This window comes from Portunus trituberculatus, chromosome 19 (assembly GCF_017591435.1).
Source record: "Portunus trituberculatus isolate SZX2019 chromosome 19, ASM1759143v1, whole genome shotgun sequence".
In the NCBI taxonomy this organism is placed as follows: domain Eukaryota; kingdom Metazoa; phylum Arthropoda; class Malacostraca; order Decapoda; family Portunidae; genus Portunus; species Portunus trituberculatus.
The window spans coordinates 18,430,829-18,458,826 of record NC_059273.1 but is presented as its reverse complement, the minus strand read 5'-3'; the positions used below and the strand labels follow the sequence as shown (position 1 = coordinate 18,458,826).

Here is a 27,998-nt window from a genome sequence, read left to right as displayed (position 1 = left end):
GGATCTGTTGTAAGGAAGCAAGATGGAATAAAGTATGTATGTGTGAGGCTCAATGTAGCAGTCTGAACCACTACATGGGGTCGTAGTAATAGCGAGTGGTGTAAGGCATGGAGGCTAGTGGTGGTGTGGTGAACATGGATGGTGAATCAGTATCCCACAAGGTCAACCTCAGGCTCAGGGGCACAGACACAAAGACTTGCTAATGTTATTACATATGTTTTCCTAAAATGCACTTCACAGTGACACAACTGTACTTTATGGTACCTACAGTCATACACTAAATTCCCTAACTCAGTATATCCAAAATGCCACACATCCTATGGCACACCCCTTTTTAATCCAGTCAGGGCCTCACTGGAGTGGGTCAAACTGACCTCTGCCTCATCAGACACCCTGAAATAATCCTAACTTAAGACCTTTGATACATTTGAGGTAGTTCACTGGTACTGGAACCTCTCTGAGAACAAACACACATGTTAAGCTTTTACACACACTTCACCAGGGATTTGTAGTTCTGTATTTACATAACCTTGTCCTAAGTATGTACAAAAGTTACCTGGTAAGAAGGAAGATACCAGCTCAGCAACTGACCAGAACGTAAATGTGGCTGGCATGGGAGGCAGGCTGCAAATGGCAAATCGGTGCTCAGGTTCCTGCCATCTTGAGAAGGAACAGCTGCCACCTAGCAGTGATACACACATCACACTTGGAGTTGGAATATGAATCCAATTGGGGTTGAAAAATTGCTTCATGGAGCATTACCTACTGTTTGGGTCGTTATATCAATTCCTTGTTTTCCTGCATTTGCTGAAAATATTTCATAATGAAAAAGGTGGCCTCTTGACAACTCCACTCCCTTAGGATGTTTATGCTTTGTTGTGTTTATAAAGACCAGTTTTAAGGATCAATTAAAAATTTGTCCAAATTGTTATTAGTTTATCCTTTGTCCATGCAGTTAATGCCCTTTTATGTGACAGATTAATTGCTGTTATTTGAAACTAAGTCTAATACAGGCTTTGAAGTTGCATAATTAATAAAGTGAGTCACCATGATACCCAGGTTCTAGGGGTTACACCAAAGATGCATGAAGGTTCAAATCCCACCACATACTGCTTTGAAGCTATGCCATTTGTCGAGTGGTTTAAAGTTACCTATATGTCACCATGATACCCAGGTTCTAGGGGGTTACACCAAAGATGCACTTGAATGGTGATATATATATATAAATATGGGTACCACTATAAATAAAATTGCCTGCGCCACTAATGGGCTGGAGCTTAACAGAGTGGTTTACATATATGTCCTCATGATATGTACAGGTACTAGATGATGAATGGTGATATGGGCCCAAATACACACACTATACATAAAACACACACACACACACACACACACACACACACACACACACACACACACACACACACACACACACACACACACACGGGACATCGTCGATGGCGGAGGTGGTCGCTGAGCTCCAGAGCAATCATCTATAATTCTACAGTTACCTAAGAGTAACCAAGGTGGGAAAGGAGCTGGTAATGTTTGTCCCGTCTCCATATAGTCATGTTAACTGTTGATTAGCAAAATAATGTCCAGTGAAGGTAAATATAAACTGTAGCCTGCGTTTGAGCCATCAGCTGGTTTGTTTACGTCTGCGCAACATGGCGGCCGTGAACTCGAAAGAGGAATCAGACTTCACAGGGTTTCAAGGAATAATGGAGAAGAGCGCTTATGTGAAGAAAATTCTGGAGTTAGAAGGTAAAATTGAAAAACTGTTTGAAAAGTATGAGGGCCTGGAAACGAGTTATGACAATGTAAAGAGAGACTGTGCCGATATGAAGAAGGAAAATGCAGCACTGAAAGAGGAAGTTAAGCTAATTAAAGTGAATTGCGAAAAATGTGGAGAATCTCTAGGAAAAGTGATGGAGAAGCAGGCTGAATGGAAAAAAAGTCAGGAAGTGGAAAGAAAGGAGGTAAATTACAAAGTTGCAAGTCTGGAAAAGGAAATCAAAGAGTCAGGGAGAAAACTTTGGGCCTTGCTGAAATTATAGATCAACAGATCATAGAAGAGAAGATAGCTGAGAAAGTGGTGAAGGTTATTAAGTCAAATGAGACATTGGTGAGGGAAACTGTAGACAAAAGAGATGTGTGGTGATATTTGGTGTGGAGGAGGATAAGACACCGAGTAAAATGGAGAGAGAAAAACATAAAAAGGTGATAAATAATATCATTAATGTGGTGCAAGAGGAGGAAAAGACCTAGTACAAGAAATAGAGGACTTCCATAGAATTGGAAAGTTCACAAGAGAAGGTATGAGGCCAATAAGAATCAAACTTAAGTCACAAAAGGATGTAGATGAATTGGTGGAGAAGTCATGGAGGCTAGCCCAGCAGGAAACAACAAGGAAGATTTGGTTGAGAAGAGATCTCGGTGAAAAGGAAAGAGAAATGTTAAATGAGTTGAGAAAGGAGGCTTTGAAAAAAATGAAGAGAGGACAGAAGAAGAGAAGAAAGAGTTTTTCTGGAGAATCTTGGATATGAGACTGAGGAAGTGGTTCATAACCCAGAAAAGTACAGCAAGAAAGGACTAAAGAAACTTACATATGAGCGAAATGTAATGTATTCCAACATAAATGGAGTGATATCGGGATTTTAGAACTCAACGATTACTTGAGGGACAAGAACCCAGATATTGTGGGTCTTACTGAAACAAAACTGAGAGAGGAGAAGACCTGATGAAGGTTGGAGAAGGAAATATAACGTTTGGAAAAGAAATAGAGTAGGTAAGATGGGAGGAGGAGTGATGTTGCTGGTTAAAAAGATATAAAGGTGGATCAAGTGAAAAAGGTATGGGAAAGGCAGAAGTGCTAAAGATCAGAGCAGAAACTAATGAAGGAAAAAGAGGCACTACATAGTGGTGTACGTACCACCTAAGACAAATGCATGGTCAGTACAGGAATATGAAGAAATGATAAGTGATACAGGAACATGTCTGGAAGAAATGTTGGGTGGCTGTGAACGAACTATAATGATGGGAGATTTTAATTGTAAAGAGGTGTGTTGGGAGGACTGGTCAATGGAAGGATCAGAGACAACATGGGAAATACACTATTGACACTGGCAATGGAAAATGTGTTAACTCAGTGGGTCAAAGAAGATACTAGGTTTGGAGGAGAGGGAGCATCGTCAAGACTGGACTTGGTCTTTAGTACAGAGCCAATGGTCATTGAGGAGATGAGGGTGGAGTGCCCTTTAGCAAAGAGTGATCATGCAGTTTTGGAGTTCAAGGTGATAGACGAAGAGAAATCTAGAAGAAATGAAGAATATAAAGTGGGAAGATGGAATTATGCCAAGACAGATTTTGGAAACCTAAAGAAATTCTTTCAAGAGACAAATTGGATGAAATTCAAGAGTGCTAAGGAGCAAATGAAAAGTGGAAGGAATTTATAAAAATATACAAAGAAGGTGAGAAAAATTTGTACCAATAAGACAACATAGAGAAGTTGGAAAGCAGGACTGGTTTAACGATAGATGTGAAAAGGCTAGAACAAGAAAAGAGGATGCATGGAAGAGGTGGAGAAGGAAAAGACGGATTAAGCAGTGGGAAAGTTACAAAAGAGCAAGAAATGAATATGTGTTGATTAGAAGAGAAGAAAGAAAGAAACAAGAAAAGGATATAATTGATAAATGTAAAGACCAACCAAGGCTTTTTTACAGACATGTGAACAACAACATCAAAAATAGAGAAAGTATTGAAAGTTTAGAAGTAAATGGAGTATACAGTGAAGATCCCAGGGAAATGGCAGAGGCTATGAATGGATGCTTTCGGAAGGTATTCACAAAGGAGACTGCTTTTGACAAACCACTGGTAATGGAACAGAAAGGGATTATGAAGGAGTTTCAAGTAACGGTGGAGGAGATCAAGAACATGATGGGGAGTTTAGAAGTGAGAAAAGCTGTGGGACCTGATGGGGTATCAGGATGGATTTTAAGAGAATGCAGGGAGCAATTGGCAGAAAAAGTTTGTGAAGTAATTGATGCCTCATTAAGGGAAGGCGTAGTGCCCCAAGACTGGAAAAGAGCTAACATTGTCCCAATCTATAAATCAGGTAACAAGAGAGACCCATTGAACTATAGACCAGTGTCACTTACAAGTGTGGTAGCTAAGATGTGTGAGAGGGTGGTGAAGACTAGATGGACAGACTTCTTGGAGAAAAATGACATACTTTGTGAGTGTCAATTTGGTTTTAGGAAAGGGCGTTCATGCACGACAAACCTGATATGTTACTATTCGAGGGTGATAGATGTAATACAGGAAAGAGATGGTTGGGCTGATGGAATATATCTGGATTTAAAAAAGGCCTTTGATAAGGTACCACACCAGAGACTGATCTGGAAACTTGAAATGGTAGGAGGAGTGCATGGCAGTTTACTAAAATGGATGGAAGACTTTTGGTAGGAAGAGAAATGAGAACAATAATTAAGGACAGACCATCAGAATGGGGATTGGTGGAGAGTGGAGTTCCACAGGGATCAGTGTTGGCACCAGTAATGTTCGCAGTCTACATAAATGACATGGTGGATGGGGTGTCCAGTTATGTGAGCCTATTTGCAGACGATGCAAAATTGTTACGAAAAGTGAGATGTGACAAAGATTGCGAACTACTCCAGGAAGACTTGGACAGAATATGGAAATGGAGCTGTACATGGCAAATGGAGTTCAACACGACAAAATGCAAGAAAATAGAGTTTGGCAAGAGTGAAAGAAGAATCAGGAGTATGTACAAGATAGGAAATGAAGACATAAAACCAGTCATGAAGAAAAAGACCTTGGGGTGACAATTACCAATGACCTATCGCCAGAGAGACATATAAACAAAATAATTGGAGAAGTATTGAACTTATTGAGGAACATAAGAGTGGCGTTCGTATATCTAGATGAAGAAATGATGAAGAAAATAATTACTGCAATGATAAGACCGAGGCTTGAATATGCAACAATACAGTGGGCTCCGAACTTAAAGAAACACATAAGGAAACTAGAGAAAGTACAGAGGGCTGCAACGAAAATGGTGCCTGACTTAAGAGATTTGACTTATGAAGACAGACTGAAAAGAATGCAACTTCCAACCCTGGAAAACAGAAGAGAAAGGGGAGACCTGATAGCAATATACAGAGTGATGATTGGCATGGAAAAATGGATAGGGAAGATCTGTGTATGTGGAATGGAAGAATGTCGAGAGGGCATGGGAAAAACTAAAATGGCCACTTATAGGAGAGATGTGAAAAATATAGCTTCCCTCATAGAAGGGTGGAAGCATGGAATAGTTTAGACGTGGAAGTGGTCAACGCAAGGAATATTCATGATTTTAAGAAAAAGCTGGACATTAATAGATATGGAGACGGGACAACACGAGCATAGCTCTTTTCCGTATGTTACAATTAGGTAAATACAATTAGGTAAATACACACACACACACACACACACACACACACACAAAAAAAAAAAAAAAAAAAAAAAAATATATATATATATATATATATATATATATATATATATATATATATATATGTCCACGCATAGGTTCAAATCCCACCACATACTGCTTTGAAGCTATGCCATTTGTCGAGTGGTTTAAAGTTACCTATATGTCACCATGATACCCAGGTTCTAGGGGGTTACACCAAAGATGCACTTGAATGGTGATATGGGCCCAAATATGGGTACCACTATAAATAAAATTGCCTGCGCCACTTATGGGCTGGAGCTTAACAGAGCTTCCTACATATATTCCTCAAGTATGCCTACAGGTACTATAGGCCATAACATACACACACACACACACACACACACACACACACACACACACACACACACACACACACACACACACACACACACACACACACACACACACACACACGTCTCAGGCCTATCCGAAGATCGGAAATAATGAGCTCTGAGCTCGTTCCGTAGGGTAACGTCTGGCTGTCTCGTCAGAGACTGCAGCAGATCAAACAGATCAAACAGTGAAACACACACACACGCAAAAAAAAAAAAAAAAAAAAAAAAAAAAAATATATATATATATATATATATATATATATATATATATATATATATATATATATATATATATATATAATATTATGTAGTACTTGTTACATTTTGACAAATAACTCAGTTGAATTGCATTGAAAAAGATGTATGATTCAGATAGTGCTGAAAAAAAATTTCAATGCCAAAAGTAGAAAAAAAATCAGAAACTGGAAACTTTATGACTGAGATCTATAAATAGGGAGGCGGTGGTGTAGTGCATAAGGTGGTGAGCGTGGGATCGGGCAGATGACCACACGTAGGTTCGAATCCCACCACATACCACTTTGAAGCTATGCCATTTGTCGAATGGTTTAAAGTAACCTACATGTCACCATGATACCCAGGTTCTAGGTGGTTGCACCACAGATGCACTTGGGTGGTGACATGGGCCCTAATATGGGCACCACTATAAATAAAATTGCCAGCATCACTAATGGGCGGAAGCTGAACAGCGCTTCCCATATATATTCTTCAAGTATGCCTATAGGTGCTATAGGCCATAACATAAAGGGAAAAAAAAAAATTATGAGGCCAAGAGCAGTGTGAAGATTAACAATACTAATTTATATTATGTCCATCATTCCTGAAGTTGTTAGCACTGTCATTTTCACTCCAAGTGTGTTGCTTAGGGTATAGATTTTTTAGAATTATTAGTGTGAAAATTTTTATCTGAATGTATTTTTTTGACACTAACAATACCACTGTTTTTCTTTTTACCAAGGAGCTTAAGTTGTTTGGAGTGCCGCTCTGCACTGGGAGCACTGAGTGTGTGGATAGCCACTGGTGCCACTGTGGAGGATGTAGAGAACTTTGCCATCAACGAATGCATTAACTTAAACCTTTATCCTGAGGATGTCTGCTTTGGTATGGTGAAACTAGCTGGTGTAAGTATAAAAAAAAAATTCCCACCTTTGACATATACCTGTAGATGTTTTTGGATTATTTAGAGACAAATTTTTAGTCAAGATATTATTATGTATACAGTAGCACTGTACCATGATACCATTATACACTTGACCCTTGATTTAATGGACCTTGATTTAACAGAATTTGGATTTAATGATGTGACACTGGCTTTAGAAATGTAAAACCATGAAATAACAATGAACACATATAAAATCCTATTAAAATAAATTTTGAAATATGTACATTACTACATACAGTATATCATAAAATCATAAAAAAAAAGAAATATTGTACTGAGGTTGAAGGGAGGCTGATACAGAGGCTGAGGTGATATGTGTTAACATGGTGCAATCACTATGTTAACACTGGTCCTATCACCCACACCTCAGTCTGCTCCTATCCTTGGAGAAATATATGTACATACATTGTCTATTGCTACTTTGATTCAGGTATTTGTTTTGTGCCTAAATGTCTCCCAGATAAGAAAAATATAAATATGTAAATCCAACAGTTATTTAATTTGTTTAACTTATTATATTATAGAACTTAGTACAGTATTTATTTGTTACAAAATGGTAATTTTGTTGTATACTGGTATTTATCGTATGTAAGTATTTTCAAATGATGGACTTTTTGAGGAATGGACCACCCTTCCCCACTTAAAATCTGTTAAATTGAGGGTCAAATGTACAGTAGTAGTTTTTTTGTTCTGTCAGATATTTGTTATACTAATAGAAAACTTGAACTAGGAAACCAAGCTATTGTTTCATTGCAAATAGTAGTTTGCTTCTTCTATATATCAGAATCATTAGAAATGCTTGAGTAAGGCAAATGTATGAGACATTTTTGTATTGATTTTTACTGAGTAGCCCTCCTAATCTAAATTACTGAGACTGATTTATATGCAGGAAAGTAATATATTTGTATGTATGTTATTGTATTTTCACATGCAGCCTGAAGTGCTGTATGTATTTAGCAACACAAACTACTCTCATGATACAATGTGTGGCTGGATGTTTGGTCTTGATTGTGTGCATACTGAATTGGACTCATGGACTGTAGAGATTCCTGGTGGCAAGCCTGAGCCCAACCATCCGGAACCTGTGCAGGTGAGTGTTTTGTAAAATTGTTTCAAATAGATTATCTCAAATTTGTCATGTAGTTCAAGCCAAGAGAAAGGAGAGAATGATACTTTTTCACGTGGTCTGTGTTTGCTCAGCCCACCCCAAGTGTGAAGAAGATTTTACATCTCTCGGATCTCCATGTTGACCTTCTATATGATGAGGGTAGTGCTGCTGTCTGTGACCACCCGTACTGTTGCCGGAATGCCTTTGGTACAGCAGGCCCAGATGTGCCAGCAGCAGGTCACTGGGGAACACTAGCATATTGTGACATTCCTCTACATACTTTAGAGGATCTTTTGTCTCGGGCTGCAGAAATCACCAAGCCAGACCTTGTGTGAGTAAGATCAAAAGGTATATATGTCACAAAATGTGTCTGCATCTTGATTCATATGGTATGAATTTAAATTTACCTCCATAATTATTCTCAAATTACTGTTAAGAGTTTGTTATTTTTTATCTTATCATATATAGTTTTGGTTACAAGAAGTTGTGTTGCTGCAGTTATATTACAGGAGACCTTCCTCCACATGATGTCTGGGCTCAGAATCATGCCACTAATCTCATTGCCATTGAAGTCACCATGGAGCTTGTCAGGAAACACTTCCCTGGCGTTCCTGTTCTTAACACTCTTGGGAATCATGCATCAGCTCCTGTCAATAGGTGAGGCCTCCTGACAATCTGGCTGTTTATTGGATATATTAAACTTGTATGATCTTTCAAACTCCCATAATGAACCTCCACTTACTCTGTCCTCTTGACAGTCTCTTGTATAATGATAAGTATACAGAAAATCCTGTACAGTAATACTCCGCTTAACGAACGTTCGTTTAACGAATTTCCGGTTTAACGTACTATATAAAGTCAGACAAAAAATCAGCATAACGTACAACCACATCCGTTTTAGCGAATTTTCTGGGTTTGAATTTGCCGGGTGAGGGACTGAACGCGGTAGTTTCGCTGTGATTGGCTGGCTCCCCACCTCTGTCTCTAGCGCTCCTGGAGCTGGATCCAAGATTCTTTAACAACGTCAGAGCAACCTCTTGCAGCGAAATGGCATCCATGAACGCTTTAAGGGACGGTGACAAGGTTGCTTTCAGGTTGCTCTGAGGTTGCTGGGAACACCACCTCTGGAGGTGGTGTTACTGTCTTATATATGCATTTATGTTCACAAAACAACATTTCTATTAGCTTTTTACAAACCTTGCCCCAAGAAAGGATTGTTTTGTAATGTATAAAGTGAAATCTTACATGGAATACCAAAAAATAAAGCAGAGATGAGATGAGCCACAGACGAAGCAGGAGACTCACGGCGACTCGGTCACTTCTTCTTGTGACCCTTTTAGCCTGCGTGTTGTCTTTCCCCATGATATTTGTTTCCACTCCTCTATTGCCTGCTATAATGGATATCATATCTTAGTATTCATATATGCTCATGCCATGAGGATAACCTTGACTCCGTGGCAGTGAGTGATAGTGAATTATTAATGAAATACCGTGGTATTTCATTAGTAATTCACTATCACTCAGTGGAAACTTAAACATCATGATGAAAGTAACACCAAGAAGAAGCGGCCGAGTGGCCGTGAGTCTCCCGCTTCGTCTGTGGCTCATCTCATCTCTGCTTTATTTTTTGGTATTCCATGTAAGATTTCACTTTATGCATTACAAAACAATCCTTTCTTGAGGGCAAGGTTTGTAAAAAGCTAATAGAAATGTTGTTTTGTGAACATAAATGTGAGAATGTGAGAGAATTTGTACATAGCTCCTCTAACTACGTGGACTTACTGTATTTAGTTAATGAAATCAGAGGCACAGGGGGTAATATAAGGAAGTTTACACCCCTCCCCCACTCTGGTTGGTGCCTGGTTGATTGGCGATTACATTTTATCACACATTTCAAAGGTAGACGATACACCTTACAGTTGCCAAATGAAAATGTAAAACCATGTCCATAACGCTTTCTGTTATCACTTGTTTTTAAAATATGCAGAATAATATTGTCTAGTAATTCGTAGGGAACAGCAGTTCCTTCTATCTATGGTTCAGTACAGTACATGTACAGGTAACTCTTGATTTACGCATTTTTAATTTATGTTTTTTGTTAATACATGATCGAAAAAATATATTTAATTCAATTTGCGCGATCGGTTTGCTTATACGCGATTTGGCCCAACCGCATTTCCAAACTGAGCACCAGACGCAATTTCAAACTGCGCGGCAGAGAGTTCCGCAGCTGGCTGATAAGTGGGAGCTCCGCTGCCATGGATGCACTCTTCTGCTACACAGTGATGCAAAATGAATTTTCCAAGAAAAAGTGCCAGACCACCATGCTGCAGTTTTTCAAGGAAACACCAGTGGAAGATGTAGTACCAGAAGAGGATGTGGATGATCCCGTGGTAGCGGTGGAAGCAGAGGAAGCACAGGTGAATGATGACATCCTTGACCAGGAGGTGGACAGCGACGGCGAGTGCTTGTGAGGGGTGAAGACATTGGCGTCCTGCGTTTATTTTTTTACTAGTGTTTACTTTTATACTGTGGGGTTATTTTGATAAGTGGATTTTTGATAAAGTGGAAAACCTCAGAGGAAGATGATGACTGGGTAGTGTGAGTGGTGAAGGCAGTGATGCAGTGAGTGTTGTGTTTACATATTCTTTGTTTTGTTGTTTTCTCTTATTATTTTTTGCTTTTCCCTTTACTTTAAATACACTTCTAATATTTAGAATGGTAAATAATAGAAACATGTTAATTTAGCCAAATAAATAGAGTATTTTGTACAAATTTTTTTGGACCACATCCCGCATCCCCCTATTATCTATTGCTTCTTATGAGAATTACAAGTTTGTTTTACGTGAAATTTGATATACGCGATATCTCTTGGAATGCATCTATCGATACACAAATATTTTGGTGAAAGCAACACAAGCTAAAGAGGGTCACAAGAAAAAGAAGCGGCTGCCGCTGATTGCTGGCAAACAAAAGCCTCCTCCTCCCCTACATTGCTTTTGGTGTTCCATGCAAGATTTCACTGTGTGCATGTTGTTTTGTGAACATAAATATATATGTAAGACCTCGCTCCTCAGTCTGGTGTTAACTTGAGTGGATTGTTTCTCTGCATTTTCACTTAATGTCCTATACTGTGGCATCCAAGCATCCTTCAACCTCCTCACAGGAAAGTGATTCCAAAAAAGAAGTTGGAAGTGTTAGATTGTTATGTGATTGTCTGTGATTGTTCATGTGATGGGACTGAGGGAGAGCACGTTGCGTACCATCAGAGCTAATTAAATAAGAATGTGTGTTTTTATTGTTTCTGTGACTTAGTGATGTATTAATAGTTTTTTTAAGGTTTGAGTAAAAAGATCCCTAAAATAGGCAGACTTTCCTAGTGGCCAGGAACATAACACCCTCATTACCATTGTTTTCCATGGGAAAATTATGTTTGAATAATGCAGTCTCCAGGAACGTAACCCTTGTGTTAATCAAGACTTGACTTTATATATATACCTTTCTAGACAAAAATATACAACCAGATTGGTATGTGGTCGCATATTCATGGCAAAAAATGAATGGTGTTTATGAGGGTGAAGTAAAATTAGACAAAAATTTGTGACCATTCTATGACATCATAGAATCTTTCCCCGCTTAAGGCCAAGCACAGAGCAAACTCTCAGTGTGCCTCTGGCAGTTATGGAGTGAGTTTGTTTGTGGTGTCTTGCTCCATGGCAGGCCTCTGGATTTACGTATCATGAGTGGTTAGGTAAGGGAGGCGGTGGCATAGTGGATAAGGTGGTGAGCGTAGGATCGGGCAGATGTCCATGTCCATGTATAGGTTTGAATCCCACCACATACCACTTTGAAGCTATGCCATTTGTCCAGTGGTTTAAAGTTACCTACATATCACCATGATACCCAGGTTCAAGGTGGTTACACCAAAGATGCACTTGAGTGGTGATATGGTTCCTAATATAGGTACCACTATAAATAAAATTGCCTGTGCCACTAATGGGCAGAAGCTGAACTGTGCTTCCCACATATACTCTTCAAGTATGCCTACAGGCGCTAAAGGCCATAACATAACATGAAAAAAAAGTTCTTTTTTTTGCCACACTATGTTGAAACCTAAGGATTTAACGAGTGAGATAATTGCTGAAATAATTGGTTTAAAATAAGGAAGTCACACAATTACCAAAATTTGCAATTTGACTGGTATGGGGTGAATGAGTGTGATGAAGTACACACGTAAATTTTGTGAAGGAGGAAATAATGAAATACCACAGAAGAAACCTCGCTCTGACAGACCATGCAAGATCTCAAATCGTGCTACAAGCATACTGAAACAAACAGTAGAGTCAACAGCAATAACTACAGTAAGAAATCTGAGGGAAGATAACCCTTGGGCCCTCCAGTACGTGTCAGTTTGAGCTGTATCATGAAGGCTGAATGAATTAGGCTACACCATCTATAAGCCTGCCAAGAAACCTCTTCTATCAAAGGTGCAAAAAGCCACGAATGTCAAATTTGTTCATAAATATGGACACTGGAATGATAATGATTGGCTGTCAGTGTTATGGTCAGATGAAGATTGACCAATGCTATCTTCAGAGTACAGTGAAATACCCAACTTCTCCTATGATTAGGGGTTGCTTTTCTGGCCAAGGACTTGGCAAGTACTTCCTTAGAACCTAAAAGTAAATGCAAATTTAGAGCTCTTAGCTGACCATTTGCCAGAATGTTTTCACTTTTTTTTTTTTTGCCAAGGTATTTCAACAAGACAGTGCACCAGCCCACATGGCCAGGGTTGTGAAACTGGCTCAGGGATTATGATGTATCCTTTACTGATGATTGGCCAGGTAACAGCCGTGACATAAATCCGATAGAAAGTCTTTGTGCCATCATTAAGAAAGATTTACAGGGCAAAGACATGAGTTCAGTTCCACGGCTGGAGGCTGCCATTCATGAGTCTTGATCTAATAACCAAAAGTGTCATAAAAAAGAAGGGTGGACCAACAAAGTACAGTAATACTCCGCTTAACGAACGTTTGTCTAACGAATTTCTGGTTTAACGTACTATATAAAGTTAGACCAAAAAGTCCACATAACGTACAACCACATCCGTTTTACTGAATTTTCTGGATTTGAATTTGCCGGGTGAGGGACCGAACGCGGCACCTTCGCTGTGATTGTCTGGCTCCCTGCCTGTATCTAGCGCTCCTGGAGCTGGATCCAAGATTCTTTAACAACCTTAGAGCAACCTCCTGCCGCGAAATGGCTTCCATGAACACTTGGAGGGACGGTGACGAGGTTGCTCTAAGGTGGCTGGGAACACCACCTCTGGTGAGGGTGTTACTGTCTTATATATGTATTTATGTTCACAAAACAACATTTCTATTAGCTTTTTACAAACCTTGCCCCAAGAAAGGATTGTTTTGTAATGCATAAAATGAAATCTTACATGGAATACCAAAAAATAAAGCAGAGATGATGAGATCGGCCAGAGACAGCGGAGACTCCGGCGTTTTGGCCGCTTCTTCTTCTTGTGACCTTTCTAGCTTGTCTTTCACCACAATATTAAATTTGTTTCCACTCTTCTATTGCCTGCTATAATGGATATCATATCTTAGTATTCATATACGCTCATGCCATGAGGATAACCTGGACTCCGTGGCAGTGAGTGATAATGAATTACTAATGAAATACCGTATTTCATTAGTAATTCACTATCACTCACAAATTTAATATCGTGGTGAAAGACAAAACGCCAAGCTAAAAAGGTCACAAGAAGAAGAAGAAGTGGCCAAGTCGCCGGAGTCTCCGCCATCTGTGGCCGATCTCATCATCTCTGCTTTATTTTTTGGTATTCCATCTAAGATTTCACTTTATGCATTACAAAACAATCCTTTCTTGAGAGCAAGGTCTGTAAAAAGCTAATAGAAATGTTTTGTAAACATATATGCATATACAGTAATACTCTGCTTAACGAACTTTCGTTTAACGAGTTTCTGGTTTAACGTACTATATAAAGTTTGACCAAAAATTCACATAACATACAACCACATCCGTTTTAGCGAATTTTCTGAGTTTGAATTTGCTGGATGAGGGACCGAACGCGGTAGTTTCGCTGTGATTGGCTGGCTCCCCACTTGTCTCTAGCGCTCCTGGAGCTGGATCCAAGATTCTTTAACAACATCAGAGCAACCTCTTGCAGCGAAATGGCATCCATGAACGCTTGGAGGGACGGTGACGAGGTTACTCTGAGGTTGCTGGGAACACCACCTCTGGAGGTGGTGTTACTGTATTGTATATGCATTTATGTTCACAAAACATTTCTATTAGCTTTTTACAAACCTTGCCCCAAGAAAGGATTGTTTTGTAATGCATAAAGTGAAATCTTACATGGAATACCAAAAAATAAAGCAGAGATGAGATGAGCCACAGTTGAAGCGGGAGACTTGCGCAACTTGCGTGTTACTTTCATCATGATGTTCGTCTGTGGCTCATTTCATCTCTACTTTATTTTTTGGTATTCCATGTAAGATTTCACTTTATGCATTACAAAACAATCCTTTCTTGGGGCAAGGTTTGTAAAAAGCTAATAGAAATGTTGTTTTGTGAACATAAATGCATATATAAAACAGTAACACCACCTCCAGAGGTGGTGTTCCCAGCAACCTCAGAGCAACCTGAAAGCAACCTTGTAACCGTCCCTCCAAGCGTTCATGGATGCCATTTCGCTGCAAGAGGTTGCTCTGATGTTAAAGAATCTTGGATCCAGCTCCAAAAAGCTAATAGAAATGTTTTTTTTTTTAACATAAATGCAAGAATGTGAGAGAATTTGTACGTAGCTCCTCTAACTTTCAATGACTCATATGACATCATAAAAGTAGTGGTAAACCGGTGGCCCAATATGCTGCCAAACGTATATATAATTTTTTTTTTTTTAACCCATGTGGTATGTTGGGGACTAGCCCAGAACGCATCCCCCCCTATTTCCATTATTTCCTATGGGAAAATTATGTCCGTTTAATGAATTTTCGCTCTACGAACAGCTTTGACTCCCCCTATCCTGTTCGTTAAGCGGAGTATTATTGTATAAGACAGTAACACCACCTCCAGAGGTGGTGTTCCCAGCAACCTCAGTGCAACCTCGTCACCGTCCCTCCAAGCGTTCATGGAAGCCATTTCGTGGCAGGAGGTTGCTCTGAGATTGTTAAAGAATCTCGGATCCAGCTCCAGGAGTGCTAGAGACAGGCGGGGAGCCAGACAATCACAGTGAAGCTGCCGCTTTCGGTCCCTCACCCGGCAAATTCAGACCCAGAAAATTCGCTAAAACGGATGTGGTTGTACGTTATGCGGACTTTTTGGTCTAACGTTATATAGTATGTTAAACCGCTAATTTGTTAGACGAACGTTTGTTAAGCCGAGTATTACTGTGTATATATATGTATATATATATGAGGGGAAAACTGGCTAAAAGCAACAAAAATGGTCAAACAAAAAGACCCACAGAGATGGCAGTCCCCAAACAAGGTCAGGAGAGTTAGCTAAAAGAATGAAATAAATAACTTGGAACATCCCTCTTAAATGAGTTCAAGTCATCATTAGCTGGAAATACAGTTCTAAGCAGGCAGTGAATTCCAGTATTTACATATTATACATATTCTATATTATTGACTTGTGGAGATATGATGTGATTTCCTAAGTTGTTATTGTCTTCAGCTTTGTTGTGCCAGCTGCCTACGGTGATGGCTGGAGCATGAGCTGGCTGTATGATAGTGTGGCTGATTTGTGGGCAGAGTGGCTGCCTGAGTCTGCTTTGGTTGATGTGAGGCGAGGTGGTTTTTACCAGTACTCTCCTGTACCAGGCCTCAGGGTGATATCACTCAACATGAACTTTTGCAATTCTATTAACTGGTAAGTCCTTGATATTTTTTCTTGTTTTTTAGCTTGACTTTCAATAATCTTATTCTTATGGAATGTGGTTGTGAGTAGGGACAAGTAAAACAAATATGATGTCCCCTTTATTTATCCTTATTTTTCTTTCTTTTACCTTTACCTTTCCTTTCTATCTCTCAAATTATTATAGAAACTTAGACATTGATGAACAATAGTAAGACTACTCCAAAGATCCATGCACTCATCTCCAGGCATGTTGCTAAAGAAACTTACAAGGCCTATTGGCTTGAAGAGTGACAGGAGTGCAGTAACCTCACCAGTATCCTTGAAATGCTGCACCAACCAGTGGTTATTCTCAGCCTGACTCCTGTTTGAGTGGAAATAAGTGGGAGATCGTGGCCAGCCTTGTATAATGTAAATATCTCCGTACATTTCTCCTTGCTTGTTGTCATTTTAGGCATTTTGAGAGGGTGGGGAGGAAGGAAAATAATGGCACAGTTAACCTTTGTTGGGCACATCAGAGAAAAAACCAGGCTCTCACCATATTGGCTGAACAGCAAACTTTTTTTTTTCTTTAATGCAGGAGGGACAACTGGCCGAGGGCAACAGAAAATGGAAACAAAGGCCTATTGGGTTGCCATTTCCCTTAAAGGTCATATGAGTTATCCAAAATTCAGGGACAAATGTCTTGAAATCTCCCTCTTAAAACTGGTCAAGTCTTAGGAAAGGTGGAAATACAGAAGCAGGCAGGGAGTTCCAGAGTTTACCAGAGAAAGGTATGAATGATTGGGAGTACTAGTTAACTCTAATATTAGAGAGTTGGACAGAATAGGGGTGAGAGGAAGAAGAAAGCTTTGTGCATTGAGGTTGCAGGAGGAGACATGCAGTTAGCAATCAAGAGAACAGTTAGCATGAAAATAGCAATAAAAGATAGCAAGAGAAGCATTCTGGCAGTGAGAAAGAAGCTGAAGACAATCAGTCAGAGGAGGGGAGTTGATGACGAAAAACTTTTGAATCAACCCTATCAAGCAAAACTGTGTGAATGGAATTCCCCAAACATGTGATGAGTACTCCATACAAGGACAAATAAGGCTCTTGTACAGAGATATCAGTTGGAGGGGCGAGAAAACTGGCAGAGACGCCTCTGAATGCCTAACTTCATAGAAGCATTTTTAGCAAGAGGTGAGATGTGAAGTTTCCAGTTTAGATTACGAGTAAAAGATAAACGGAGGATATTTAGTGTAGAAGATGGGGACAGCAGAGTGTCATTGAAGAAGAGGGGCTAGTTGTCTGGAAAGTTGTGTTGAGTTGATAGATGGAGGAATTGAGTTTTTGAGGCATTGAACACTACTTTGTTTTCTCTGCCTCAATCATAAATCTTAGAAAGATCAGAAGTCAGGCGTTTCTGCGTGATCTGTTGACTTCCTGAAGGGTCGATCGTCTCTTAAAAGATGTGGAAAAGTGTAGGGTGGTATCATCAGCGTAGTAGTGGATAGGGCAAGAATTTTGGTTATGAATAATGGAAAGAGAGTAGGTGACAGTACAGAATCTTGGGGAACACCATCGTTAATTGATTTAGGAGAAGAACAGTGGCCGTGTACCACAGCAGCAATAGAATGGTCAGAAAGGAGACTTGAGATAAAGTTGCAGAGAGAAGGATAGAAACTGTAGGAGGGCAGTTTTGAAATCAAAGCTTTGTGCCAGACACTATCAAAAGCTTTTGATATGTTTAACGCAACAGCAAAAGTTTCACTGAAATCTCTAAAAGAGGATGACCAGGACTCAGTAAGGAAAGTCAGAAGATCACCAGTAGAGTGACCTTGATGGAAGCCTTACTGGCAATCAGAGAGAAGATTATGAAGTGACAAATGTTTGAGAATCTTACTATTGGGGATAGATTAAAAACCTTCAGATAAGCAAGAAATTAAACCTATAGGGCTGTATTTTGAGGAATTAGAATGGTCACCCTTTTTAGGAACAGGCTGAATGTAAGGAAACTTCCGCATGAAGGAAAAGTAGAAGTTGATAGACTTAGTTGAAAGAGTTTGGCCAGGCAAGGTGCAAGCACGGAAGCACAGTTTTTGAGAACAATAGGAGGGACCCCATCAGGTCCATAAGCCTTCTGAGGGTTTATGCCAGAAAGGGCATGGAAAACATCATTATAAAGAACTTTAATTATAGACATGAAATAGTCAAAGGGAGGAGGAGAGGGAGGGACAAACCCAGAATCATCCAAGGTGGAGTTGTTAGCAAAGATTTGAGAGAAGAATTCAGCTTTAGAGACAGATGTGATGGCAGTGGTGCCATCAGGATGAAATAAAGCAGGAAAAGATGAAGAAGTAAAGTTATTTGAGATGTTTTTGGCCAAATGCCAGAAGTCTCAAAGGAAATAGGGTCTCAAAAGATTTTGACATTTTCTGTTGATGAAGGAGTGTTTGCCAAGTTGAAGAACAGACTTGGCATGATTCCAAGCAGAAATGTAAAGTGCATGAGATTCAGGTGATGGAATGCTCAATTATCTTTTGTGGGCAACCTCTCTATCATGTATAGCACGAGAACAGACTGTGTTAAACCAAGGTTTAGAATGGTTAGGTTGAGAAAAAGAGTGAGGAATGTACTCCTCCATGCCAGACATTATCTCTTCTGTTATGTGCTCAGAACACAGAGATGGGTCTCTGACACGGAAACAGTAATAATTCCAGGGAAAATCAGCATATATAATACCTCCTCAGGTCCTCCCAGCTTGCTGAGGCAAAATGCCAGAGGCACCTCTGCCTTGGGGGATCCTGAGGAAGGATTGGAGAAATAGGACAAGATACAGATATGAGATGTGATTTGAGGGTAAGAGCATAAGCAGAAGGGTTATAGGTAAGGAAAAGATCAAGAATGTTTGGTGTATCTCCAAGACAGTCAGGAATATGAGTAGGATGTTGCTCTAGGTCATGGAGGATAGCAAATTTGAAGGCTAGTTCACCAGGATGGTCAGCAAAGGGAGAGGAGAGCCAAAGCTGGTGGTGAACATTGAAATCTCCATGGATGGAGATCTCCGTGAAAGGATAGAACGATAGAATGTGCTCCACTTTGGAAGTTAATTTACTCAAAGAATTTATTATAGTCAGAGGAGTTAGGGGAGAGGTAGACAGCACAGATAAATTTAGTTAGAGAGTAACAATTGAGTCAAAGCCAGATGGTGGAAAACTCTGAAGATTCAAGAGCATTGGCAAGTTAAGTCGTTGTGCACATAGACATAACATCCAACTTTGGAATGAAAATGAGAATAGAGAAAGTAGGAGGAACAGAAAAGGGGCTACTGTAAATTGCCTCAGACAGCTGTGTTTCGGTGAGGAAAAGATGAAGTTTAGTTGAGGAGAAGGGGTGTTCAACAGATTGAAAATTAGATCCAAGACTACGAATATTACAGAACTTAATGAAAGAGAAGTTAAGGGAGATGTTAAGACATTTTGGGATGTGACTCAGTGTTGCTTACTCCCGAGAGGGTGTAAAAGATTATCAGTTAGTGTTCCAAAAGCATCAGAACATCTTGCCTTCTTGGGAAGGTAGTTGTGAACCTCTGATACTTCCCACGAAAAGAAGTGACCAGCTCCATGGCGCCAAGTCTTTCCATGCATACTGCAGGGATGCAGGGAGCTGGCTGCTTCCCTGGCTGAACCAGACATGGAGTGCTTGTTCATCTTGTGAGCCACTCTTTTTGAGAGGTGATGATGCAGCTAACACTTTGCCTGAGAATTTTGTCTCAGCAACACATTACTGGTTACCAATGTAGGAGTGAGGAAGTAGAGGTTTGGCCAGACCTTGTAGAGGGTAATGATAACTATGTTCTGTATAGTTGCTGTAGAGGGTAATGATAACTAGGGTCTGTTTAGCTGGCAGAGATAGAACGGTTTATAGCTCCAGTTTGGTATGCCATCCATAGGTAAGTAGGTATGAGTGCAGATAGCACATAATGGCATGGTGCTTGACTCTTTGTTGTGAGTGACTCAGGAGAGTTTGAGACAGGTTTGGTGGTCATGTGTGGCCATTTTTCATTCATGTAAAATATTTTTAAGGAAAATAGGAATGACATGGAGAAAATTATGTTTCCAGCAACAACATTAAGCTATATTTTAATTTTCAGGACATAAGTTATGTTAGGAAGCTAGAAATAAATGAGTATATCCCTGCAGTGTACTCAAAACATCTTTACGTTATTCATCAGGACTTTGACAATATACATATTCATATACTCATTCCTGAATTTTACTTGATCCATAACATAAGGTGGCTGCTAATTAGAAATGAGGACCCAGTTGAACAGCTGAAGTGGTTTGTGGAGACATTGGCACATGCTGAAGCTGCTGGGGAGGCAGTGCACATTATAGGCCACATCCCAACGGGGGGAGGAGACTGTGAACACACCTGGAGCCATGTCTTTAACCAAATTGTGTACAGGTAAAACTTTGACTTGCTCATTCTCACATAACAATTTTGCAGTCATGTGCTCTGTGTTGACATAAAGTGTCTTATTTCCAACTTCTTTCTCAGTGCCTCAAACTTTAAATTTTCTCATTACTCTAATATTGTACAAAGCTTACTGCATCATCCATGATTTACCTCCTAGTGACAAAAGCTAATATAATCTTTTTCAATTCATCATGTCATTGAGGCATTTATTTCTAAGCCAGTTTATCAGCTTGGACAGCTCCCAACACCAACAGATGTTTTCTAAAGAAAAGACATTAAAAAATTTGATAGCAAATTTATTCTTCAGTCCAAATGGTAATGTAACTCATAGTTGCTGATATCATACTCAAGGTGTAACAAAGTCCCATGTCTAGCTGGACTGAACACATGCACGCACACACGTGTATGCACATGCATGCATGCATGTGCATATACATGCATTGATTCCAGTAAATACAAATGTTCCATTTCAATAAGAGTAAGAATTCTCATCCTTTGATTTATAATAAATATTAATATACAGTATGTACCACAAAATTCTTTATTCAACTGTTTTCAAATACAAATACTGAATACAAATATTTCATCCCTGGTTGACACACATCACAGATTGAGCTAAGATTGAGACAAGTCACCTAAATATATAGGTCACATGCACTTCTGAAGTATAATTTCATGGTTTTAGAATGCAGCATAGTTTTTTTTTTTTGCTATGGTCTTAAAAAGCCATTTCTTTTAACCCAGTACTCTCCTTAGTAGAAAATTAATATGATGCATGTGTTTATTTTTAGATATGAGTCAACAATCCGAGGGATATTCTTTGGCCACACTCATGGTGACTCCTGGTCAATTTACTATGATATGGACACCTACACCAGGCCTGTGGCTGTGTCCTTCATCAGTCCCTCAGGTAAGACCTTCAGCTTATCAGCACATCCAGGACTGTAATGCAGATCATCCTAACTTGTTATCATCATAATATTATAACAATGAATCCATAGTTTGTCTTGCTTTAATTCACCTCACTCTTACATCCTTAGATTAATGAAAATTTAGAATGTAGTATTCACATGTTACATGTATTAGAAAACTCCAGTATATTGTAATTCAAATCCTACAATACAATATTTTTTTTTTCAAATTGGCAAAAATCCTAAAAAAGTCAAACAGCCATAAAGTATCTGGTTTCAGAACATGTTTAAAGCACCATCTGTTGTGGTAGTTTATGGTGAAAATGATTAACCACTTCCTGGCAGAGGATCTATAAATAGACATCTCAAAATTAGGACTATTTGTTAGATTGTCTATATATAATTTGTTCAGATTTTATTGCATTAAGTTGTAGCGTGGTCTTTATATACATGATTCCTTACAAATAACAAAATTCATAAAATCAATAATTATTTGGCATCTCAAATACCTAAATGCTTGCCAACATTGCCTCTCAAGGTCAGTCACTGCTAGTGCTTTGTTAGTGGTGGATGTGTGGGGCACATAAGTTAATATTGGAAATTTTTGCATTTTCAACTTTTTTATTATTAGTCTATCATGTTAAGTAAAAAGGCCTGTACCACAGGCCAGCAGCATTGCCTAAAAATGAATAGGTACAAAACAAGTATGTGAATAACTCTAAACATTTATATAAATACACTAAATCCTCGTTATATGGTACATATGCGTTCCTGAAAACCTTACCGTAAATCGAAATTATCGTATACCGAACCCATTATAACATGTAATAATAGGGAATGTGTTCCAGCACGTTGTCGCCCCTACAGAAATGAAAATACATGAAAATAGTCATATAAAAAAAAAAAAAAATGTAAAGTACTGCACAAAAGAAATATCACTCGCCATGTATTCTATCAGATGATGTCCTTCCCGAGGCTAAGGGACAGTAGGAATTTCAGCCCTTACTCATCTTCCGCTGAGTGGGTAGATGAGGATAAGATGTTGTGTCTGCACTGTTGGAAACAAATGTGGAAGGGCCAGCTGTGGCAGGGTCATGGACATGGAGGACTGTTTGGTTTTCCTTATTTTTTCATCATAGATTTCTTGATAAATCTTGACACTTTTCTCTACATCATGAGCCACTTTGCTACTCCTGGCAGTATTTGGGTCACATTCCTTTAGGGTTTCCAGAGCTTTTTCGATACCACGAAGACATTCTTTAAGAGTTTTGATGTCCAGGCCACGCACAGGTTCTTCTTCCTCGTCTCCCTCTTTTTCTGCCTCCTGTGATGCCTTGTCTAGCTCTATAAGTTCATCATTTGAGAGAGATTCAGCATGGCTTTCCAAAAGATCTTGAACATCATCATCAACTTCATGGAAACCAGCCCTGTGGCACAGATTTACCATGTCATGTCTGATCGCACTGATGTCGTCCAGCGAAGCCTGAGAAGTCATGCGTGCATTCTGGCCATACTTTATTCCACTCCAAGTTCATGGTAGACGTCTTCACTTTATCCCAAGATGACGATGTTATCTAAGGCATGCTTGATGTAATATGACTTCCACCATTCACTGATAGTGGGCTTGCCAGGCCCATCTGTGCCCCTTATCAGTTGCTGCATGGTTCGCCGGTAGTGGGCTTTAAATGTTTGCCATGATTATTATGAATATATTTGTGCTTACAATAGACCCTTCAATATTCCATTTATTCATCTAACTAGTAATGCATGTAAGTAATATGTAATGCAGTTAAAAAAAAAGGGAGGGAGGGGAAGAGATAACAGGCTCCAAGGGTGGTCAAGTTAAAGTCAGTACTGTGAGTGGCGGGGAGGTGTGGCGTGGATGACGTCATCACCCCTGCTCCCCTGTGCTGTGCCCTCTTGGATGACATGAGTGGATACTGTATCTGTGAATTTTTCTTACCGTATATTGAATCGAGGGTAGTAATTTCCAAATACCGTAACTATGAATTTACCGGATAAAGAACTACCGTATATTGATATAGATTGTCATCAATCAACACCTATAAATAGATTTAATTGTTTGCTCAGTTTTGCATCAGTCTATATATGGATATCAGTCTGGAATACCCATTTGCTGGGAAACTGGATGAAAGTCGAAAGAGTCTATAATTGTTCCTGCTGCCAGGAAGGGGTTAAAAATAATGATATTGTTATTGAATTACATATATAGAGTAACAGCAATTAGGAGGGCACACGATGCCTAGTCTTTCAATCTAAGTTAAGACCGTTAGTTGCAGGAATGTGTGCTGATAGGTATGTACTTAGTTTTCTGTGTGTCTGCCTTGCCAAAGGTTGAAATTGATAACCAGGTATTGATCCATATATGATAAGTAGCCAAAATGAGAAACACAGGAAATAAGACCCCTTACACATATTGTGTGATGCTTGTTACCATATAGATAATGGTCCCCACCTTTTTATTTTACTTTCACCTTCACCTATGTATATGTGTGCAGTACATCAGTACATTCATTGAAATAAAGGAGAGGAATGAATTTGCTCATCAGAGAGTTTGGAGATAGTTATATTTGCTATGGTGTATAATGATGTACTAAGCAGTACAATATTTGTTTGTGCAGGTACTACTGGCACCTATCATCATCCAGCTTTCAAGGTGTTTGAGGTAGATGGTGGACATGAAGATGCAACTTGGGTAGGTTTGAAATTTCTGCAGCATCCACTCAAAGTATTTTGTATTACTTCTATCAGTGTTTTGATATTGTCTCTTGCAAGTAACACTTACATGAGAAAATATGATTCAATCTTTTTCATTGTTATCCATAGAAACTGAATTGAATTTGGAAGTGGACATTATTTTTCTTTTCTGTGTCTGTAGGTTATCCTGGATGCTACTGCCTACAGTACAAACCTAACAGAAGCCAATGTGGAGGGAGGCTTTCCAGTATATACTGTAAGGTGAATAGTATAACTTTTCTGTATGCAGTGGAAGCTTGAATGCCTGTTGGATCCAAAGAGATATGAATTATTATTTTAGAGATATGAATTATTATTTTAATTATTTCACCCAAAGTCTTGTCTTTTGTCACTCAAGTGTTTTGGAAAAACCTGATGTTCTGTCACCTTTGCAAAGTAGTTCTGTTCTAAAAGTTGTCTTGATTTTTTGGCACTAGTATTTCCAAAGGTATTGGCATGTGGCAAGGTTAGAAGGCATATACCTGATGCATCATTAATTTATATACATACAAAGCTAACAAACCTGACATACAGAGCTAACAAACTTGCAATGGGGAAAATGACAAGACAACACAATAAAGATCTAGAGGGATATCCACAACCTCAATGACAAGAGAGTGTCATTGTGCATTATGCAACCACCCATCCCAACTATATACATATGCCACTATATCACAAATTCTTTGTACTCTCAGAATTGGCAGTGTGAGGGCACCTGCTGCAGACTTTCAGCTTTTTTGCAATTAACTGCAAAGCGCTCTGCAGAGCGCCACTAGTTTGTGGAGCAGGGTCTGAATGTAATGACAAAGAATAACTATTTCAGCTGTCACCAGAGGATAGAGGAAACTTATAAGTTAGAGAAAATTTAGTTCTTGCTTCAATAAGAAGTGTGTGTAATACATATGACTCAGGATGTTAGCTTTATAATGCTGGGTAAATATTTTTTATATCAGTTGGCCTTCTTCCAGACAAAGTTTCCTAATGAAAGCTGGGAATAACAAGGAAAAAATATTGTTTCCTAGTGCCAGCAAACTTTTCAGACAGGAATGTTGTTTCTAGGTAAGGTCCTTTCCTTTTTTCACTCTGAACTTTAATCTAGGAATATTACTTAAAAGGATGCTAACTGCTGCTTCTTGGCTATGAATATCTCTACAACAACCTGAATTAATTGTTGTAAAGATTCTTTGTTTTAATTACACCAAAGAACAAGTTTTGTCTTCATTTGTGAGTTTCTCATGTCCCACAGTGATGGCCAAAGGTAGATTTATAAATCTCCAAATAACAAACAGCAGTAACATTATAATGCTTTTATAATCAGCAGCCGAAACATAATGCTTTTATAATCAGCAGCAGTTCTGTGAGCACTGAGGGTCTGAGTAACTTAATGGTATGTGTAGTGGGTTTGATGGTTGCCTTATTTGTAATGGTTCTCACCTGTCAATATTGTAGTGGATACACAAGATACATGTATACACTCACTCACTGAATTCTTTATCATCAGTGCTTGAATGGCACACCACAAATTTCTAATGACAACCATATAATTTAAAACTGCTTTATTCAACAACCATTTCAATTACTTCTCACCCAAAATAATGACCCTTTTATTTTTCTAGGTCTTAGGCATACCATGCATATACAATAATGCAAGTTATAAAGCATTTTTTTTCTTATCAAAACTACCTTCCTCCCAGGTACAACGCTCAGGACTCGTATGATGTGAAGTCCCTGACTCCCACCAGCATGCATGAACTAGTACTTAATATGGTCACTGAAGAAGGCCTCTATGATCAACATTACTGGTACGTTTTTGTCATACCATAACAAGGTAAAAACAACACTTGTCATGCTCAGATAAATTTACATGAAAGTTTTGATATTCTGAAGGACTGCATTGATTGCAGAAGCAATCTGTGTAATTGAATGAATCTTGGGAAACTACTTTACTATTTTTATACTTTCTGATTACAAAAATTCAATGGGAAGGCTTAAAAGTCTAGGGTAGAAGGAAATGGGAAGGCTTAAAATGTCTAGGGTAGAAGGAAATACAGAATCAGGCAGGGAATCCCAGAGTTTACCAGAGAAAGTTATAAATCATTGAGAGTACTGGTTAACTATTGCATTAGAGAGGTGGACAGCATAGAGGTGAGAGGAAGAAGAAAATCTTGTGCAGTGAGGCTGTAGGAGGAGGGGAGGCATGCAGTTAGCAAGAGATACTAGCATGAAAATGGCAGTAGAAGGTAGCAAAATATACAACATTGCGATGGTGAGAAAGAGGATGAAGACAGTCAGTCAAAAGAGAGGAGTTGAGAAATGAAAGGCTCTTCATTCCATCCTATCTAATAAAATTATGATTGAAACACCCCATACATGTAGAGTACTCCATACATAAGCAAATAAGGCCCCTGTACAGAGTTAGCAGGTGGGAGGTTAAGAAAAACTGTCAGAGATGCATCAGAATGCTTTACTTCATAGAAGCTATTTTAGCAAGAGATGAGATGTGAAGTTTCCAGTTTAGATTATTAGTAAAAGACAGACCAAGGATATTCAGTGTGAAAGAGGGAACAAGAGATGAGATGTGAAGTTTCCAGTTTAGATTATAAGTAAAAGACAGACCAAGGATATTCAGTGTGAAAGAGGGAGACAGTTGAATGTCATTAAAGAAGAGGGAATAGTTGTATGGAAGGTTGTGTCAAGTAGATAGATAGAGGAATTGAGTTTTTGAAGCATTGAACATTACTAAATTTTCTCTGCCCTAATCAGAAATCTTAGAAAGATCTGAAGTTGGGCGTTCTGTGGTGTCCTGTGTGATCTGTTAACTTCCTGAAGAGTTGGTTGTCTCTGAAAAGACATGGAAAGGTGTAGGGTGGTATCATCAGCATAAGAGTTGATAGGACAAGAATGTTGGTCAAGATCATTGATGAATAATGGGAAGAGAGTGAATGACAGGGCAGAACCCTGAGGAACACTTTTAATAGATTTAGAGGAACAGTAGCCATCTACCACAGCAGCAATAGAACAGTCAGAGAAAAAACTTAAGATAATGTTGCAGAGAGAAGAATAGAAGCCTTATGAGGATAGCTTGGAAATCAAGGCTTTGTGCCAGACTATGGGAAGAGAGTGAATGACAGGGCAGAACCCTGAGGAACACTTTTAATAGATTTAGAGGAACAGTAGCCATCTACCACAGCAACAATAGAACAGTCAGAGAAAAAACTTAAGATAATGTTGCAGAGAGAAGAATAGAAGCCTTATGAGGATAGCTTGGAAATCAAGGCTTTGTGCCAGACTATCAAATGCTTTTGATATGTCTAAGACAAAAGTTCCACCAAAATCTCTGAAAGAGGATGATCAAGACTAATGAAAATCAGATGATCATACTGGTGATAAGATGGAAGATTGTGAAGTTATAGATATTTAAGAATCTTCCAGTTGAGAATAGTGTAAAACTTTAGATAAGCAAGAGATTAAAGCAGTAGTTTGAGAGATTAGAATGGTCACCCTTTTAAGGAACAGGTTGAATGTAAGCTATTTTCTGGCAAGAAGGAAAAGTAGAAGTTGTTAGACAGGGTTGGAAGAGTTTGGCCAGCAAGGTGTAAGCATGGAGGCATAATTTTTAAGAACAAAAGGAAGGATTCTATCAGGTCCGTAAGCCTTCCAAGGGTTTAGGCTAGCAAGGGCATGGAAAACATCATTGCCTATTTGTGTCTTACAGGGCCCGAGCTAAGCTCTGTGCCCTGCCTCCTTGTCCACATTGCAAAGAATTATAATTGAAGGCATGAAATAGTCAGAGGGAGGAGGAGAGGGAGGGACAAGCCCAGATTCATCCAAGGTGGTGGTGTTA

General features: G+C 39.1%; 1 protein-coding gene across 3 annotated transcripts in view; it reads left to right on the top strand.

Moving 5' to 3' along the window:
• Positions 1-27,998, top strand: part of LOC123506125 (sphingomyelin phosphodiesterase-like) — a 54,326-nt gene that overhangs the window by 23,682 nt on the left and 2,646 nt on the right. For all 3 annotated transcript variants that reach the window (XM_045258014.1, XM_045258015.1, XM_045258016.1), the window contains 10 exons: positions 6,827-6,989; positions 7,965-8,120; positions 8,231-8,469; positions 8,637-8,795; positions 15,849-16,043; positions 20,304-20,474; positions 21,278-21,396; positions 24,040-24,113; positions 24,297-24,376; positions 25,849-25,956. In XM_045258014.1, the coding sequence (XP_045113949.1) occupies positions 6,827-6,989; positions 7,965-8,120; positions 8,231-8,469; positions 8,637-8,795; positions 15,849-16,043; positions 20,304-20,474; positions 21,278-21,396; positions 24,040-24,113; positions 24,297-24,376; positions 25,849-25,956 (1,464 nt within the window). The remainder of the gene's footprint in view (positions 1-6,826; positions 6,990-7,964; positions 8,121-8,230; positions 8,470-8,636; positions 8,796-15,848; positions 16,044-20,303; positions 20,475-21,277; positions 21,397-24,039; positions 24,114-24,296; positions 24,377-25,848; positions 25,957-27,998) is intronic.